At 45.0% G+C, this 16,014-nt stretch overlaps 1 protein-coding gene and 1 long non-coding RNA gene across 10 annotated transcripts in view; one reads left to right on the top strand and one right to left on the bottom strand.

Moving 5' to 3' along the window:
- The window catches only part of LOC105718754 (uncharacterized), a 197,541-nt gene extending 196,685 nt beyond the window's left edge, over positions 1-856 (bottom strand). For 7 of the 8 annotated variants that reach the window (XR_010336993.1, XR_010336992.1, XR_010336994.1 and 4 more), the window contains exon 1: positions 775-856. This is a non-coding gene — a long non-coding RNA (uncharacterized LOC105718754). Of the gene's footprint in view, positions 1-221; positions 334-774 lie in introns of those variants that run through there. The other variant, XR_010336991.1, reaches the window with a different exon arrangement.
- A 304-nt stretch (positions 857-1,160) lies between these two features.
- The window catches only part of VLDLR (very low density lipoprotein receptor), a 39,043-nt gene continuing 24,189 nt past the window's right edge, over positions 1,161-16,014 (top strand). Inside the window, exons 1-2 of one of the 2 annotated variants that reach the window (XM_012454580.3) lie at positions 1,161-1,257; positions 14,468-14,587. In XM_012454580.3, the coding sequence (XP_012310003.1) occupies positions 1,176-1,257; positions 14,468-14,587 (202 nt within the window). In that variant the 5' untranslated portion in view covers positions 1,161-1,175. The remainder of the gene's footprint in view (positions 1,258-14,467; positions 14,588-16,014) is intronic. The other variant, XM_012454581.3, reaches the window with a different exon arrangement.

Genomic DNA, 16,014 nt, shown 5'->3' with positions numbered 1-16,014 from the left:
CTATTGCAAAGGACCGGCCACAACGGCGCGCACTCTCTCTTTCAAACACACACTCTCTCTCACTTAAAGACACATTTAGTTTTTAGCAAAATGGCATCTCAGCATGCTACTGACACAGGCATCCCGAACCCCACATTTGAGCGGCCCAAACGTTTCAAGCCCCTCTGCTCCGCTTCATCACTTTCTGAGTGGAGAGGAGGCCCGAAGAAGATGCTACCTACCAGCCTCTCTCAGGGGCGCAGGAGAGGGTGGTAGAGAGATGTTTGTTGCCCCTGGAAACTGCAAGTACCCCCCAGCTGCACGCCCCGTTAGTAGGGAGGCGGTGGCAGTAGCAGCGAGAGTTGCATCAGCGCTAACTGCTGCCGCTGCGTGTTCAGTTGGCGGCTGCCGGGAGGGCACCGTAATGACTGTAGGGAGCGCACAGCTGCGGCGGCGGCAGGTTCCCTGGATCAGGAAATTAGGACAAGCACCGGGGATTGGAGGCGAGGGCGGTGCGCGAGCCAACCAGCGGCCGCCCCGGGCCCCCGTGCGCCCCAGGCGGACGCGCGGAGAAGCCGGGCCCCTAGAGCAGACCGGGTGGCGGCGGCGGCGGCGGCGGCCACGGCCACGGCCACTCACGCACGCACGCTCACACTCGCACACTCCCGGCGCGGGCACCCGGCTGCCCGGCGCGTGTAAGAGGAGGGCGTCGAAGGAAAGGAGAGCTGAAGCCGCCGCGCGCCCGCCCGCCCGCCCGCTGACCACTCCCCCTCCTGCCCCCTCCCCGCTCCTCACCCCGCGCTCCAGCCGCCGCCAGTGTGGGTGCTCCGCTACCGGCTCCTGTCTCTTCTGTCCTCTCCTCTGCTCTCGGCTCCCCACCCCCTCTCCCTTCCCTCTCCTCCCCTCCTCTGCAGCGCCTGCATTATCTTCTGCCCGCAGGCTCGGCTTGCACTGCTGCTGCAGCCCGGGGAGGTGGGTGGGTGGGTTGGCTGGCGGGGAGGAGATTGTGCAAGTTGTAGGGGAGGGGGTGCCCTCTTCTTCCTCGCTCCCTCCCCCCCAACTCCTTCCCCCTCCTTCTCCCCCTTCCCCCTCCCCGCCCCCACCTTCTTCCTCCTTTCGGAAGGGCTGGTAACTTGTTGTGCGGAGCGAGCGGCGGCGGCGGCGGCGGCGGCGGCGGCACCATCCAGGCGGGCACCATGGGCACGTCCGCGCGCTGGGCGCTCTGGCTGCTGCTCGCGCTGTGCTGGGGGCCCCGGGAGAGCTGCGCCACCGGAACCGGTGAGTAAGGACGCGCCCCTCCGCCAGCGGCCGGGACCCCGCCGGGGCACCCGGGGACCCCAAGGCGCAGGTCTCCGTTTGCCCACCCGCCTCCTAGGAGGCGCCTCTCGGCTCTCCTCTTCTTTCCCTCCCCACCGTGGTGGCGCCTCTGAGCTGTCAGCGCCCGGCCAAAGGGAGCCAGGCTTGGGGGACAGTGGGGTTTGGGGTGTCTTGACGTTTCGCCCGAACTAGTCTTCTTCGATCCCTCACACCGCGGCCCCCAAAGCCGCTGCTTTACCTCGTTTCTCGCCCCCTTGACAGGGGCTGAGGAATGTGAGCTTCTGAGCATTGAACAATGGTTCTGCCTCTTCTGCCAGGCGGAGTGTTAGGAAGGAGGCAGAGGGCCGAGACGTGCGCGGCAGCCCGGGGTGCGCCCCTCGGACCTCGGGGAGTGTGAGGGCGGGCGGTGGGCGAAGGTGTGCGCCTCCGAGGACGCGGGGCGCCAGGTGCCAGCCCGGGCTCGGAGTCCTCCGGCGGCCGTGAGCGGGCGCACGTTCGGTGGGCGGCAGCCGGGAGGCTCCGCGGAGCTGCAGGCAGTGCGCAGCCTGCGCACCCAGACTGCGACTCCCCCGGCGCGGGGCAGCCTCTCCCGCGTGTGGGGTAGGGGAGGAGCGGGGCTTTACGCGGGACTCTCCTCTGGGTGCTTCTCCCCTCCCTTTTCCACGCCTCGGGCTGCATTTGGAAACCTCTCGGGTCTCTCGTGCAGCTGAACGGGGAGGGGGAGTGGAAGGAAGACTTAATCAGGTTAGTTTACTGATCCTCCTTCCCCGTGACGTTTCCTCGAGAGGTATTGAGTCCTAGGCTAGTGACTGTAATTAGCCTTCATTCTAAACAATAGATCAAAGGAGCAGCGCGAGAGCGAGTGTGTGGCCCTGTCTTGTTGGGAAGGGCGGTAGTGACCACTGTCGGATCCCTAGAGTCTGCCGCAGGCGCCTGGGGGCCCCTGCCTGGTCTTCAGCCACTCTCCCACTTGGGACTTCATAACTTTCCGGGACAAACCACAGGAAGCCCTTCTAAGAGGACTCAGTCAGAATCCTAGCGCGTCCCAGAAGCGATCTTCAGATGTAACGCCAACGGGTTTGCTTGCCAGCTGCAGGGAATTGGGACCGAAAGCCGCCCCGGCCTTAAATACCGATTCCAGAATCCCTAGCTTCCGTCGCCAGGTGGCTTAGGGGGCTCTACCTGCCTACAGTCACGTGCTCCTGAAGTGAGAGAGAACTTTAAAGTATGTGGTCAAGGAGCCTCTCTGGCAATGCCTGGGGTTTTATGTCTCGAATGCCCCTGCCCTTTGGTTGCCACTGTCCGGAGCGTGTGAACTGGGACTGGCCTTTCGGCCCTCTGCGATTGGTTGGCGGTGTGATCACGTTTAGGTTGGTCACATGGTTCTGCGGACTCCTAAGTGAGCAGCATGAGAAGTGTTAGTTTCAAGGGAAAGTGAGACTCCACAGGCTCCTATGGGTTGTTCTTGCAAATGCCTTGTCCTGCCTGGACTCTTTAAAGAGGACGAGTATGTAGTGAACATGGAATCTGATGTGTTACAAGTCTGAGAGCCTAGAAAAGCTTTGCTTACAAGAGTTTTCAAACACTAGCATTAATCATTAATGGATGAGTAATACTAACTTATTAAACGATTTCTCAGAATAGTGCCATGACTTGCATTATGCCTTTTGTAACATTTCAAAACACTAAGGTACACCAGAAGGAGAGACAATTATCCAGGAAGGTGAGAGAAAAGTTTCATTTTTGCTGCATATCCCTTCCACTAGAGGTTAACTTTACCTTGTAGAATGCTAGGAATGCACCTAAACTGCTGAAATGAGTTAGTCAAAGCCAGACGTTCACCTTGTATTAGGCAGGTGAGGATCTTCTTCACTTTGTCACATGTGAAATATTTGACATGCCGTGAACAATGGCAAAACAGAAACTCATGCAAACTTAAATTCTTCAAAGGAAAGGAGGCAGATTCTTTCAGAACTGGAGGAAATTTGGGCCAAGACAGATATTGACTCTAAACCAAACCCTACTGCCATCTGTCTTAAGTTCAAAGTTTCGGGGCATGTGGGCTCACTTTCTACCCTGGAGCTTCTCCACTTCCCCTTCTCCCCACTAGCATATCAGGTGCTGTTTCACAGTACTCTTGGACACGGCAGGTGAGCACTGAGACTCTGGCAAGGAACTTAAAGTTAATGAGAAGTTGGTATACCTGATTGCACAGTTCCTGAGGATTCTAGGACATTTTCCTCCAGCCTACGTAGTCAAGATTAAGGTCTGTGGTATGATACATTCTTTAAGGCCAGAGTCTAAAAGAACCAAGGTTTTGTGAGAGCTCTTCAGATATGGCTAGCAACTATTAGCCTAAGAGTAGAAAGAAACTTCTCTCATGGTGGGAAGTGGGTTGGAGTTACTGGTGGTAGTAATAGACCTGGAGGTAGGAAACTGGAAGGCATGGAAAGTAAACCTGGCTCATCCACATAGCACCAGTAAAGGTATGATGATGATAATAACCCTTATCAAAGACTGCTGCTCGCTCATGTGAGCAAGGATTGTATAAAGGAAGGTCACCAGCCAAGCCCTCCTTGGCAGTGACAGCTTCTTGAAGTCTAGAGTAGCTTTGTTCCCTGAATCATCGTCTTGCCCAGTTTATGTGGCATTTATGTGCCTGACCTGTGTCATTTTGATTATTTGCTTTGATGGCCTGAGTCCCCAGATACCTAAAGCATGTATAAAGGTCAAGTTCAGTAGAGCTGCCAAATATTAAGACTTTTTAGTACAATAAACTACTGTTTAAACGTTGCTAGCAAAAGTGACAACCTCCAGGCTCAAAAGAAGTGAAGACCTGATCCAAGTGTCTCTACCTGTCATAACAGTGAATAACCATAAAGTTGACTTGACTTGAGTCGTTTTATTACAATTTTGGAAGAGGAAAAATGTCATTACAAGTCCCTTCTGTTCCTGGAGGGGTATCAAACTGATAAGACGTAACAAGAACTCCTAGAGTAGAACATGACCATAAGGTCAAGGGAACAGATAGTACCCAGACTTATGGTTTCGGGTTTTGATCCCAAACCCGGAAGACGTGGCACACGGCATAGAAGTATAGCTAATTCATTTTAAATATCTAGCCCATTTTCTATTTCTCACAGAATGTAAATAAAGTTGTTCTTTTCAGTGCAGGGAAGAGTGCTTAAGACGAGGCAGTTGCCTACATGACTTCAAGTCATGATTGAATTCACTTTGGATACGGACTTTCATTTGGAAAACCACCTTCACATACTAGCCTATAAGAAATTAAATGCATTAAAGGGCTTGATGAGGTCTATATTGATGTTCCTTATAAATGTACCTGCCTTAGGGAGCTCCTTATGGTGGTCTAATACAACCTCCCTCTCCATGATTAGTTGATAAATTCAAAATTGCTTAGTTTGGTCCCTACTAGTTTAATCTCCAAAGAATACTTGGGCAACAGTGTGACAGACTACTTTCAAGACAAACAGTCCGAAAATACTGTCTACTGAGGTTATGGGTGAGATATACTTTTTAAGCAGAAGTAAGTAGTCCAGGGACGATTTTTTTCTGCCACCTAAAGAGTTTTGGGCTAGAGAATCTGAAGACTGATAGTTTTTCTGAAGACTTAGGGGTAGAGTCTGCCTTTTAAGTAAAAATCATCTCAGTTTTACTCTCTGCATTTCTCAAACTAAATCAGTGTCTCTTTGCTAAGTGCTAAACACTGTTAATACCACTTAGATACAATACCTGCTCTGCAGGAACCAAATGAGATGGCAGGTGACACAGGTTGAGTGTTCCTTATCTGAAATACTTGAAACCAGAAGGGTTCCACAGATTGTAGTTTTTTTTTTTTTTTTTCTGATTTTGGGACATTCACACATACTTAATAAGGTATCTTGGGGATGAGCCAAGTCTAAACATGAAATTTATTTATATTTCACATACACCTTAAACACATAGCTTGAAAATAATTTTATAGAATTTTTTTTGTTTTGTTTTGAGAGTCTTGCTCTGTCACCAGGCTGGTGTGCAGTGGCGCGATCTTGGCTCACTGCAACCTCCCCTTCCCCGGTTCAAGGATTCTCCTGCCTCAGCCTCCCAGATAGCTGAGACTACAGGCATGCGCCACCAGGCCCAGCTAACTTTTTTGTATTTTTAGTAGAGACAGGGTTTCACCACGTTGGCCAGGACGGTCTCGATTTCTTGACCTCATGATCTGCCCTCCTCAGCCTCCCAAAGTGCTGGAATTACAGGCGTGAGCCACTGCGCCCGGCCTATAGAATATTTTTAATGATTTTATACAAGAAGCAGAGTTTTGACTGCAACTTGTCACATGAAGTCATTGTGGAATTTCCACTTATGACATCATGTCAGCACTCAAAAAGTTTTGGATTTTGGAGCATTTCAGATTTTGGATTAAGGATGCTCAACTTGTACCATAAATTTAGCATACTTTTCCCAGTGAATGAAGTCTGCTAAGAAAGCTTGGGCCCAATAGTTATTCTGAGTCTCTAAGCAAGAGAGTGTCTGCTGGGTCCTGTGAGAATAAGTATGGAGATTATTAGAAATGTTTTAATGCTTGCTTAGAGATCCTTTGCCTACTTAGTAGTTTAGAGATGCTGGAAACTATAAGATGGGGCCGCTGGCTAGAGCAGCTGATTTTGCCAACTCAGGGCATCTGGGTAGCCTTTATGTATATAGACAAGATGGTGGGGATGGCGGGGGGGCCTTCCAATTTGCCAAGGAAGGGACGTAACAGAGCCTTGACGATAGACAGCATTTGTGTTACATCACATGTTAGAACTTAATAGTTCTCCCACATACTGTGAGTAAACAGGGTTTCTATTTTATAGACTGCCTCTAATATTTCATTTTCTTAAGTGAAAATCCCCAGATCTGAGTTATTAACTGATCTTTAGGTTCACTAAGTAGGTTGCAGATTGATGCCGGTCATCTTTGTGCATCTCCTTGAAACCACTTGATGTACATCTGAGTACCTACAGTATGGCACCAGGCATGATGACAGAGTGACCACAGCTCTGGTTCCTTCCTTTGTGGCACTTAGTCTAGTGGTGAATCAAAGCAGGAAACTGAGCCAAAGACAGCCTGGAACAGAAGCTCTGAACAGGAGTGAGCAGATCCAGTGTTTAAGACTTAATTGTAAAAGAGGCAGATAGCAGCTGAAGATTGCTGGAGTTTCCGTATACTCTCTGGGTTCTAGCTTATGAAGTTTCCCTAAAATCACCAAGAACTTAGACTTATATGAAAAAGCCAGAAATGATCCTATCTCTGCAGATAATCCTACAAATGTGATATGATTTAAGCAACAGTGGATTACTGCCAGTATTACCAAAGAGCATTAAAACATGTCAAGTAAAATCTGGGTCTGATACATCAAACTCCTAACCTTACCAGTTAGCCGCTGCTAACCTTTTCAGGTGTGGGAATCTCTCTTTTCATATGGAAATGAGGCTGACACACTCATTCTGACAGACAAGTGTGTGAAGATGCATCATTTTTAAATGATAAATTGCTGTAAAGATGAGGTGATTGTACCCTCATAGGCATAGGGAACAGGGACCTTTATAACGTAGAGTCTTTCAAAGTACCGGGCTAGTAAAACAATCAGTCACACTTGGTTTCAAGCTCTGAAAAGCAGGGGAAAATGTTTTTGACGCAAGTCTTTGGTTTAGACCCGCTTTATCAGTAAACTAATGAATCAACTTATGCATCCAGGAGTACCAACTAGTGCCTAGAGGATAAAGGATGTCAGGCCCCAGGTCCTGAGTTACAAACGTAAATTGCAGGCCATGCCTTAGGGGATCTCTGTGTCTAAAGGTGAAAAATGGTAGCTGAACTTACCTCCTTGTGTGATGGCTGTGTGACAGTGATTAGTATGAGAAAGCAGCCAGACCATACGTAGTTCTGCCAAAAAAGGCACTGAGGCCTCATTCAAGAGTACAGTCTGAGCCCACTCCTGGTGGATGAGGGGACAAGGACAACATGAACAAACCGAGACAAAGCAGCCACGAGGAAGGGCAAAGCCATGGGGAAGTGAGTGTGTCCCCTTCAAGCTGTTAGCTCAGCTGGTATAGCCTGAGCAGATGGTGGGTGGTGGCCAGTAGGGAAAAGTCTGAGGAAATTAGTAGGGAACATAATCCTAGAGGCAGTGGTAAGCCGAGAAATGACCCCGTTCTTGGCTGTTCTAGGTTGCTTGAATCACTAGGTTGCTTGATATGGGTAGAGAATGTGGCAGCAGCCTGGAGGCAAAGGAACAAGAGGTTTAAATTTAGATCAGGTGAGAGAGGAGGGGCTGGGCATGGCCAGAGTTTGATGGCCAAATGTCAGGGAAGAATTTGGGCTCGTTTCTGGGCTACCGATTTAGAGTAAGTGATGGGGCCAATCAAAGATAGAGCCCACAGTGAGGGAAGGCTAGATTTTAGAAGAACCTCTGCCTGATAAGACACCCAAATAAATTTTTCCTACAAAATAGCTTTGAGGGCTTCATTTAGATTGTTACCATCATGTGCGCTGTAAAAGATGCATTTATCTCCTGTGTCCCTCCGGTGATGAGCATTAGGCCTTATGAAGGTGTTAGTAGTATATGTTACAACCCTGAAAATGAAAGAGCCACTGACATTATGGGTGGACTCTGTAGCTTCTTAGCCTTAGTGCAGTGGTTCTCAAAGTGTGGACTGAAATTGGCAACATTAATTCAATGTTAATTGAGCATGTGTCAACATTGATTCATTAGAAATTCAAATGTAGGCCCTGTTCTAGACCTACTGAATCAGAGTCCAGGCTGGGGCCCAGCATTCTGTGTTTTAACAAGCCTTCCTGGTGATTCTGATGGACACTGGAGCTTGAGAATGACTTAGTTTACCACTCACAGAAGCTAACGATTTTCAAGCTATGACAGATGGAGAGTCTTTCCTCTGACTTGAACCCTAGACAAGAAAACCAAGAGCTGTAATCTTTCTAGAAGACTTGCTGAGGAATTCTAGCAGCATTTTAAAAAAATTAGAATGGGGAAGGAAAGCAGCCCTCTGTGTCAACAACAAAGCTAAATCTAAATTGATGCTCAGTAGCACAGTATCTGGAGCCAGAGTGCCTAGGTTCAACTCCTAGCTCTGCCCAGGGCGATCTGGGATAAGTGACCGTACTTTCCTTCTCCAAACAGGTTTCCTGATCTGTAAACAAGGAACAATAGAGCCAACTATGCAGGATTAAAAATTTTAAAGGCTAACAGGTGTGAAGTGCTAACAGGTGTGAAGTTTTAGAGCAGTGTTTGGCCAACAACAAAAGCATTCAGTTGTATCTATGATTCTTAAGATCAATTTGATATAAACAGAAAAACTGGCAATTGACCTGTAAAATTCACTTATTTCAGCAGTGACTGAAGAATTAGCCTATGTATTCACCAGTTTTTAGTGGCCCCTGAACTAGTTCTTTTTTTTTTTTTTTTTTTTTTGAGACAGTTTCACTCTTGTTGCTCAGGCTGGAGTGCAATGGCACTATATCGGCTCACTGCAACCTCCACCTCCTGGCTTCAAACGATTCTTCTGCCTCAGCCTCCTAAGTAGCTGGGATTACAGGCATGTGACATCACACCTGGCTAATTTTTGTATTTTTAGTAGAGACGGGGTTTGGCCATGTTGACCGGGCTGGTCTCGAACTCCTGACCTCAGGTGATCCGTCCACCTCATCTTCCCAGACTGCTGGGATTACAAGCGTGAACCACCATGTCTGGCCCACATTGGTTCTTACACTGTTTCAGATGCTGACTTTAAGGCCATAACACAACCTTTGTGCTTGACAGCTCAGCTCAGAGCATTTCCCTTAACATCTGTTGTGGTACTTTGCCTCCTACAAACCCTCCTCCCTGTAGGAAAACTTTTTTGCTGACTCAGAAATTTGCTTGTCCTGAAAGGAGTTTTAGCTTATGAATAGAAAGACTGGTATTAAAAGTGGCAGGCAGTAGAAGTGAACTAAACTAAAAATAAATGCCCTCGGTAGCCCTAGAAGTGCCAAAACAAATGGACTGAAGGAATTCCAGCAAATAACACCCATATGCTCAAGCAATGAGTAAGGGCATGAGAGATGTAAATGCTTGGCCCTGATGGCCCCGGTGGTGCCAACAGTGTGGCAGCATGAGCCTCTGTGCAGATTGAACTGTACTGTGAACCTGGTACCCAGAGACACTTTCTCTATATTCTGGGCCTGCATGTTGAAGTGCTCCTCCCAGGGTGCTGCTCAGAGCCCCATAGGGAGATGTGTAGTCCATCTGGAAGGCTTGGTATTTACTCGAAGGCCTATGCCGTTTTTTACTGAAGCTTACATATTGTTCTCCCGTGTTAATCCCTGCAGGGAAAAATAGACAATGGCAGGCTGACTTCTATATGCATTAAAAACCCTGAGTCTCTCTCTAGGACATTGGCCTAGACAAGGAACTTATAACAAAGACCTCAAAAGCCTAGGCCACAAAAACAAAAATAGACAAACGGGACTTAATTAAACTAAAAAACTTCTACACAGCAAAAGAAATAATCAACAAAGTGAAGAACACCCTGCTAAATGGGAGAAAATATTTGCAAACTATTATCTGACAGGAGACTAATATCCAGAATATACAAAGTCAAATAACGGGGGCGGGGGGATAAAAACAAATAATCCCATTCAAAAGTTGACAAAGGATATGAATAGACATTTCTCAAGAGGACATAAAAATGACCAACAGATGTATGAAAAAATGGCTACCATTACTAATCACCAGAGAAATGAAAACCAAAACCACAATGACATACCATCTTATACCAGTCAGAATGGCTACTACCAAAAAGGCAAAATACACAGGTGTTGCTGCAGATACGGAGAAAAGGGAATTCTTATACACTGCTGGTGAGAATGTAAACTAATACAGCCACTAAGGAAAACAATATGTAGATTTCCCAAAAAACTAAAACTGGAATTAACATTTAATCCAGCAATTCCTCTACTGGGTATCTACCCAAAGGAAAAATCAGTATATCAAAGGGGTACCTGCACTGGCATGTTTATCGCAGCACCATATGCACACTAAGAAAGATAAAGAATCCACCTAAATGTCCATCAGTGGATGAAAGGGTAAAGAAAATGGGGTACATATATGCACTGGAATACTATTCAGCCATGAAAAAGAATGAAATCATGTCATTTGCAGCAGCATGGGGATGGAATTGGAGGTCATTATGCTAAGGGAAATAAGCCAGGAATAGCAAGACAAATATGTTCTGTCATATGCGGGAGCTGAAATATTTTATCACATGGAGGTAGACAGAAAGATAACAGAGATTCAGAAGTGGGGAGACAGGGAGGGCAGATGAAAAGAAGTGGATTAAAGAATACAAACAGACAGTAAGATAGAAATAACTTCAATGACTGTACTTAACAAAAATGTATTGTACTCAAGTGATGGACACCCTGAATGCTCTGACTTCATCAGTATACATTCATTATATATGTAACAAAATTTCACATGTACCCCATAGATTTATACAAACACCACCAGGAAGAACCCTGAGTTTCTTGGAGCCAGTGAACTGCCAGTGTGTCTGTGTAGCAATGTTGACTCTTTAGAGAAGGGAGGCTCCTAGGATGTAGGTGCCTTGAAGTAAGTGTGCACAATCTGAGTCCATCTATATAAGTGACAGTACAAGGGAGAAATTTTTGACACTCCAGGAATTCATTCATTACAAATTTAAATAGCCACATAAGTGAGTAGGTACAAGTGACTTCCAACTCCTTCACCCAAAGGAGCAGAGATATTCTAAGTATTAGAGCTGGAAGGAAACCTAGACAATTTCTTAAATCAATAGAACCCTTTTCAAATTCTTACACCAAAATCCAATATTCAAAAGAAAGTCTTGGTGGAGGCGGAGGTGGAACACACAGGGCCCCTGCTGTTGTGGCCTTTCCCTCCACTTCAACCACCCCTCTAGCCTAAGACATTCTCATGAAACCTTATGGCTTTGGGGAACCCACTAACACTTGCATTTTACCCCAACTTCTCACCTGTCTGAGAAGAAGTGCCTAGCACTTCTACTTCTAAGCTATTTTTTGGGGTGTCAACAGCTTTAGCTTAGCCCTAAGAATTAAAAGAACCTCAAGTGTAGATGATTTCAAGCTCAACTTGTTCCCTTTTTGAAAGTATAATACTGAATTTGAGACTTAACTTTCATGGATGGAAATAGACTACAGGTCCACAATCCTGTAATCCCCAAAGCCCTGGAAATCAAAAGCTTCTTAACTCATTTGGTGCTTTGGATTCTCCTAGAGCTCTGCACAGCAGCAGTCCCAGCTGAGCACCAGAGGTGGAAAGGTAGAACCTTTTTAAAAACTTGAACAGAAAACTTAACAGTGTTCCAGTCAGGTGGCTAAGGGCTCGGCATTTGATTTAGTGTCGGAGCTCTCCCTCTCTGTGGGAAGCAGAGAATTAAACAGAACTAGGGAGCACTTTCTGCCCAGTAGCAATCCCTCAAAACAAAGTGCTTAGGAAACTAGGAAACGAAGAGGCATAGCCATAAAGCTTAAGGTCTTTATTTGCCTCTCCTTAAAGAGTCCTTTATAAAGCCAGCTTTTCTTCCCACCCCCACCCCGATGTTGTTCTTTTAAACAAACAGGGACATTTTAGTAGCACACTGTACTCCTAATGCCTGTTACTGCTCCTTCCTATAGGGGGCAGGGGAGAGAGAGCGTGTGTGTGTGTGTGTGTGTGTGTGTGTGTGTGTGTGTGTGTGTGTGAGAGAGAGAGAGAGAGAGAGAGAGAGATGAATGTTAAAACACAGCTTTATGATGATCAGGCAGAAGCTGGAGTAAAGTGGAAATATCTGAGTTGAGAAAAGCTAGAAGTTAAACTCCTTTTTGGCTTTGGATTTCTTAGCAGAAAATGCTGATGCCTGTCCTGAGTCTGCTCAATGTAGACTCTTGGAGCAGAGCTACTGGGATTTTAATAGAATTTATTACTGTTGATAGCTTGTATATTACAACTAAATTCAGAGACCTTCTTTAAGGCAACAGTAGACTAAATATCACCCTTGGAATACTGTATGCCCATATTTAATCCAAGGCCACTCTAAGTGCCTATGAAATCTGTAGCTTCAAACTCATTTTTAAGGAGGTTGTCTTCCAGGTACCTTAACCATGGGGTGAGAAACTGTCATTTGACATTGACTTTTAAGTTCCTATTCAAGTCTGATTATGGGGTTCCCATTTTAACTATGCAGATATCAATGTCAACGTTTCTGTCTCATTTGGACTTAATACCTTTGGTAACTAAAACCTTAAAAAAAACAAAAATCTGAGGCTTTTAGCCTTCACTGTATCCTAACTGCAACCTCGCTAATCTTTCCAAGTATATTTATACCTATGTTCTCAGACTACAAATCATTTTTTTTCTAATTACTCAAGGTAGATTCTTACCACTTTCACAGTCCCCAAAGGTAGTAAGGTTATACAGAACTACAGGACATGTGCCCTCAGCACTGAGAATATTGCAAACATATTAAGAATTCAGTGGAAATGAGGGGAGCGGGGAGAGAGGAGAGGTACCAGGTACCTCATATTTGGTTTAACAGAATAAAAAGGAACAGGTGATGCTTCCTGACAACAATTTCTACCCTCCTCTTGTTCCCTTCTAAATCCCTAGTATATTACAACCAATAAAACATGTGAGGAATGAAAAAATACTATGAAATGAAGGTAGGGAACCATTCTGCTTTGTAGCTGGGTCCTAGGTTAATAGGACTCATGGGAGCAGAGTGATGCATGTAGTTTTAAAAGCAATATATTTAATATCCAAGGAAGTAACCACACCCATATGGTCATCTTGATTTGGACCAAATTTTAATCTCCCTGGGAAAAGCCACAAAGCACAGAATGCTCCCAGACAGCAGGGAGTAGCTGACACTAGGAAGACCAACTAGGGTATTGTGCACATAACACAAGAGTTCCAGTCTGTGCTTGTCTCTGTAATATCACTTCTTATGCCAGCATGCCACAGCTGCAAATGCTGAAAGGTGGCAGGAAATAGGAAGGTTTTCTGCTTGGAAACCCTCCCTAAGTAATCTGCGTGAACTATATGATTCCACTGTTGTTCTCAAATATTTGCAGTATATTTGCTTTAAGCGGCCACATCTGTGCCTTTTATCGCAAAGCAATCACATCCGCCAGAAGGACAGAACTGCTAATGATAGGAAGCACCTGAACCTTAGCTGGCCTGTGCCGGGCAAAAAGCCGACTGTCCCACTTACAAGTCTTAGTTCACACCACTGTGTGAATTAAATATCCATACATTAAGCATAAGAAAACTGAGATTCAGAGAAATAGAATCTATGTATCTTCAGCTCTACCTCACTTTCCTTTTCTCTTGTCTCTAAATTACAAATGATCTTCCTTTGCCCCTTAACTATACTTTGTTGTTGCTTTTATCTTGGAGCTGTTTTGTAAACCTGTGATTTTCCAATTAGACCTAAATTTCTGAGAGGAGGAATCATGCATTAAACTCTACCTCTAACCTCTTCTTGCTTCTCCTCCTTCACTGTGCTTGTAATAGAAACATCATTAATGGATAAGAGTATGGATATGGACAAGAAATGCCATTACAAGATTAGGACTTGGCGGATTATAGCCACACATGTAGTTTCAACAAATGAGAGAATGAGTCTAGAGACAGAGATGATGCCCCATGTGGTCTCTGGGCAATCTGGGTTCCTTCCGTACTGGTCTGGCTCCATTTGCCCGAGATCACTGTTCCAATTTTCAATTTTCAGGTACCAGAAAGAAATAGAAAAAAAAAATGGATCCTCTCTCATTTTAAGGACATTTCCTAAAGTCATATATACCATTTCAGTTTACATTCCATTAGTCAGAACGTTGTTTCTTGGCTACACCTCACTGAGAGAGAGGCTGGGAAATCTAGTGTTTAGTCTTAGCATGTACCCAGCGAAGAACTCAATTACTGTCAGTCACTGCCTGAAGATCCATCCTACTCTGGCCCTTAGGATGTTACAGCCTGCCGAGTCTGCAGTGTCTTTCTGAGAAGGTCCCCATCCCTGGGTATTAGGTATCTCAGATCTATAACCTGCCACCCTCTATCCTTGCTTTGCTGAGTGTTCCCTTCTTATTCTAGGGAGAAAAGCCAAGTGTGAACCCTCCCAATTCCAGTGCACAAACGGTCGCTGTATTACCCTGTTGTGGAAATGTGATGGAGACGAAGACTGTGTTGACGGCAGTGATGAAAAGAACTGTGGTAAGTAGAGTTTGATGACCTATGCATTCTGTTAAAATATGATGTTATCTTAATCTGCAAATGTATTGAGATTCTGAAAATAAAATCCCCTTCTAACAATTTCGTTGAAAGAGTCCAAAGAATCTATACTTCTCTAGAGGAATAAAATTGAGTATTTGACATGAGGTTATCAAGTTGAGTATGGAATGATAAGGTGGTGTTCCATTTAAATGACAGGACCTAGTTTATCTTAGATCAGGCAAACATGTGGAATAGGAAGCTGGGAGAAGGGAGAAGTGGACCAGAAATAGAGACAGACAGAAGATTGCTTAGAAGGGACCTTTTTTCCCTTTTAATTTTCAGATGGCTCTGATCCTAGAAAAGAAAGCAAGCCATGGACATGAGAAAATCCCATAATGTTTCAGGGGGTTAATTAACCCCTGACATAGAAACTACAAGCCAGCACAGATCAAAGATCAGATAAGGCTTCTCTTTTAATTCTCTGCCTACAATAGTCACTAATTCTAAAGCATTAGCAGGGCGGAAGACATTCTCTCCCGAAGAGAATGGGGATACAGTGTCACATCCATCAATCAGCATCTATCAAAAGGTCATTGTGAGAAATGCCTATGTATGCAATTTATATAACCTCATGTCAAGCCAGAACAGCTGAGAACTGAATGGCAAGCTCACATTTAGAAACCATGAATACATGCTGAAGTTTGCTCTAGGATCCCTTTGTTCAATGTTGTAAACATTCTGAAACAATGTTGTATGTGAATATTGGTGCTAACATTGCCATTTATCTTTTAAAAGATGTTATATAAAGATTTTCACTATACAAGGTAGAAATACAGAAGAAAAGTAGAGACTAAATGTAGGTTTCCTCAGCTGCCATCCTGTTATTCCCTTACCTACTTCTTCATGCATCGTTACTAAAATGCTATACAGTAAACATCATGGCAGACCTTGTCCTAAGCCTGATCTCTCTGAGCAATATCACAGGTGTTTTCATGCCAATGTGCAGAGCAGATCAGTAGCTCTTTTGGAAGTATAAGAAAGCCTAATCTTGCATGTTCTTCACATGTACCCCAAAACCTAAAATGCAATAAAAAAAAAAAGAGATTGGACATGGAAGTGAAGAGGGAGAGGAAATAGAGGAAATGAACAATTACAAATAAAGCTATTATAATGTTAAGTTTTTTTCATGAAATATAAAGTATTTCCCTCAAAAAAAAAAAAAAAGGCTATTCTGCAGTCTCAGGGAAGAAACTTAAATCCAGTCTCAGGACCAAGAATAATTCTCCTGTGCAATACTTTTCCATCGTTTATATTTTAACACTGAGAATTTAATCTATTCCACAAGACATTGAGTCCCATGCTATTTCTGGGTTACCTAGGTAATTTAGTTCTCTCACTAAATATCTCCCTAGAGAGTCCTTACTCTT

This window comes from Aotus nancymaae, unplaced genomic scaffold (assembly GCF_030222135.1).
Source record: "Aotus nancymaae isolate 86718 unplaced genomic scaffold, 86718_ANA_hifiasm-v0.15.2.pri h1tg000041l, whole genome shotgun sequence".
Taxonomy (NCBI): Eukaryota; Metazoa; Chordata; class Mammalia; order Primates; family Aotidae; genus Aotus; species Aotus nancymaae.
Note: the sequence above shows the minus strand (reverse complement) of the source record. Positions and strands in the feature narration are given on the sequence as shown.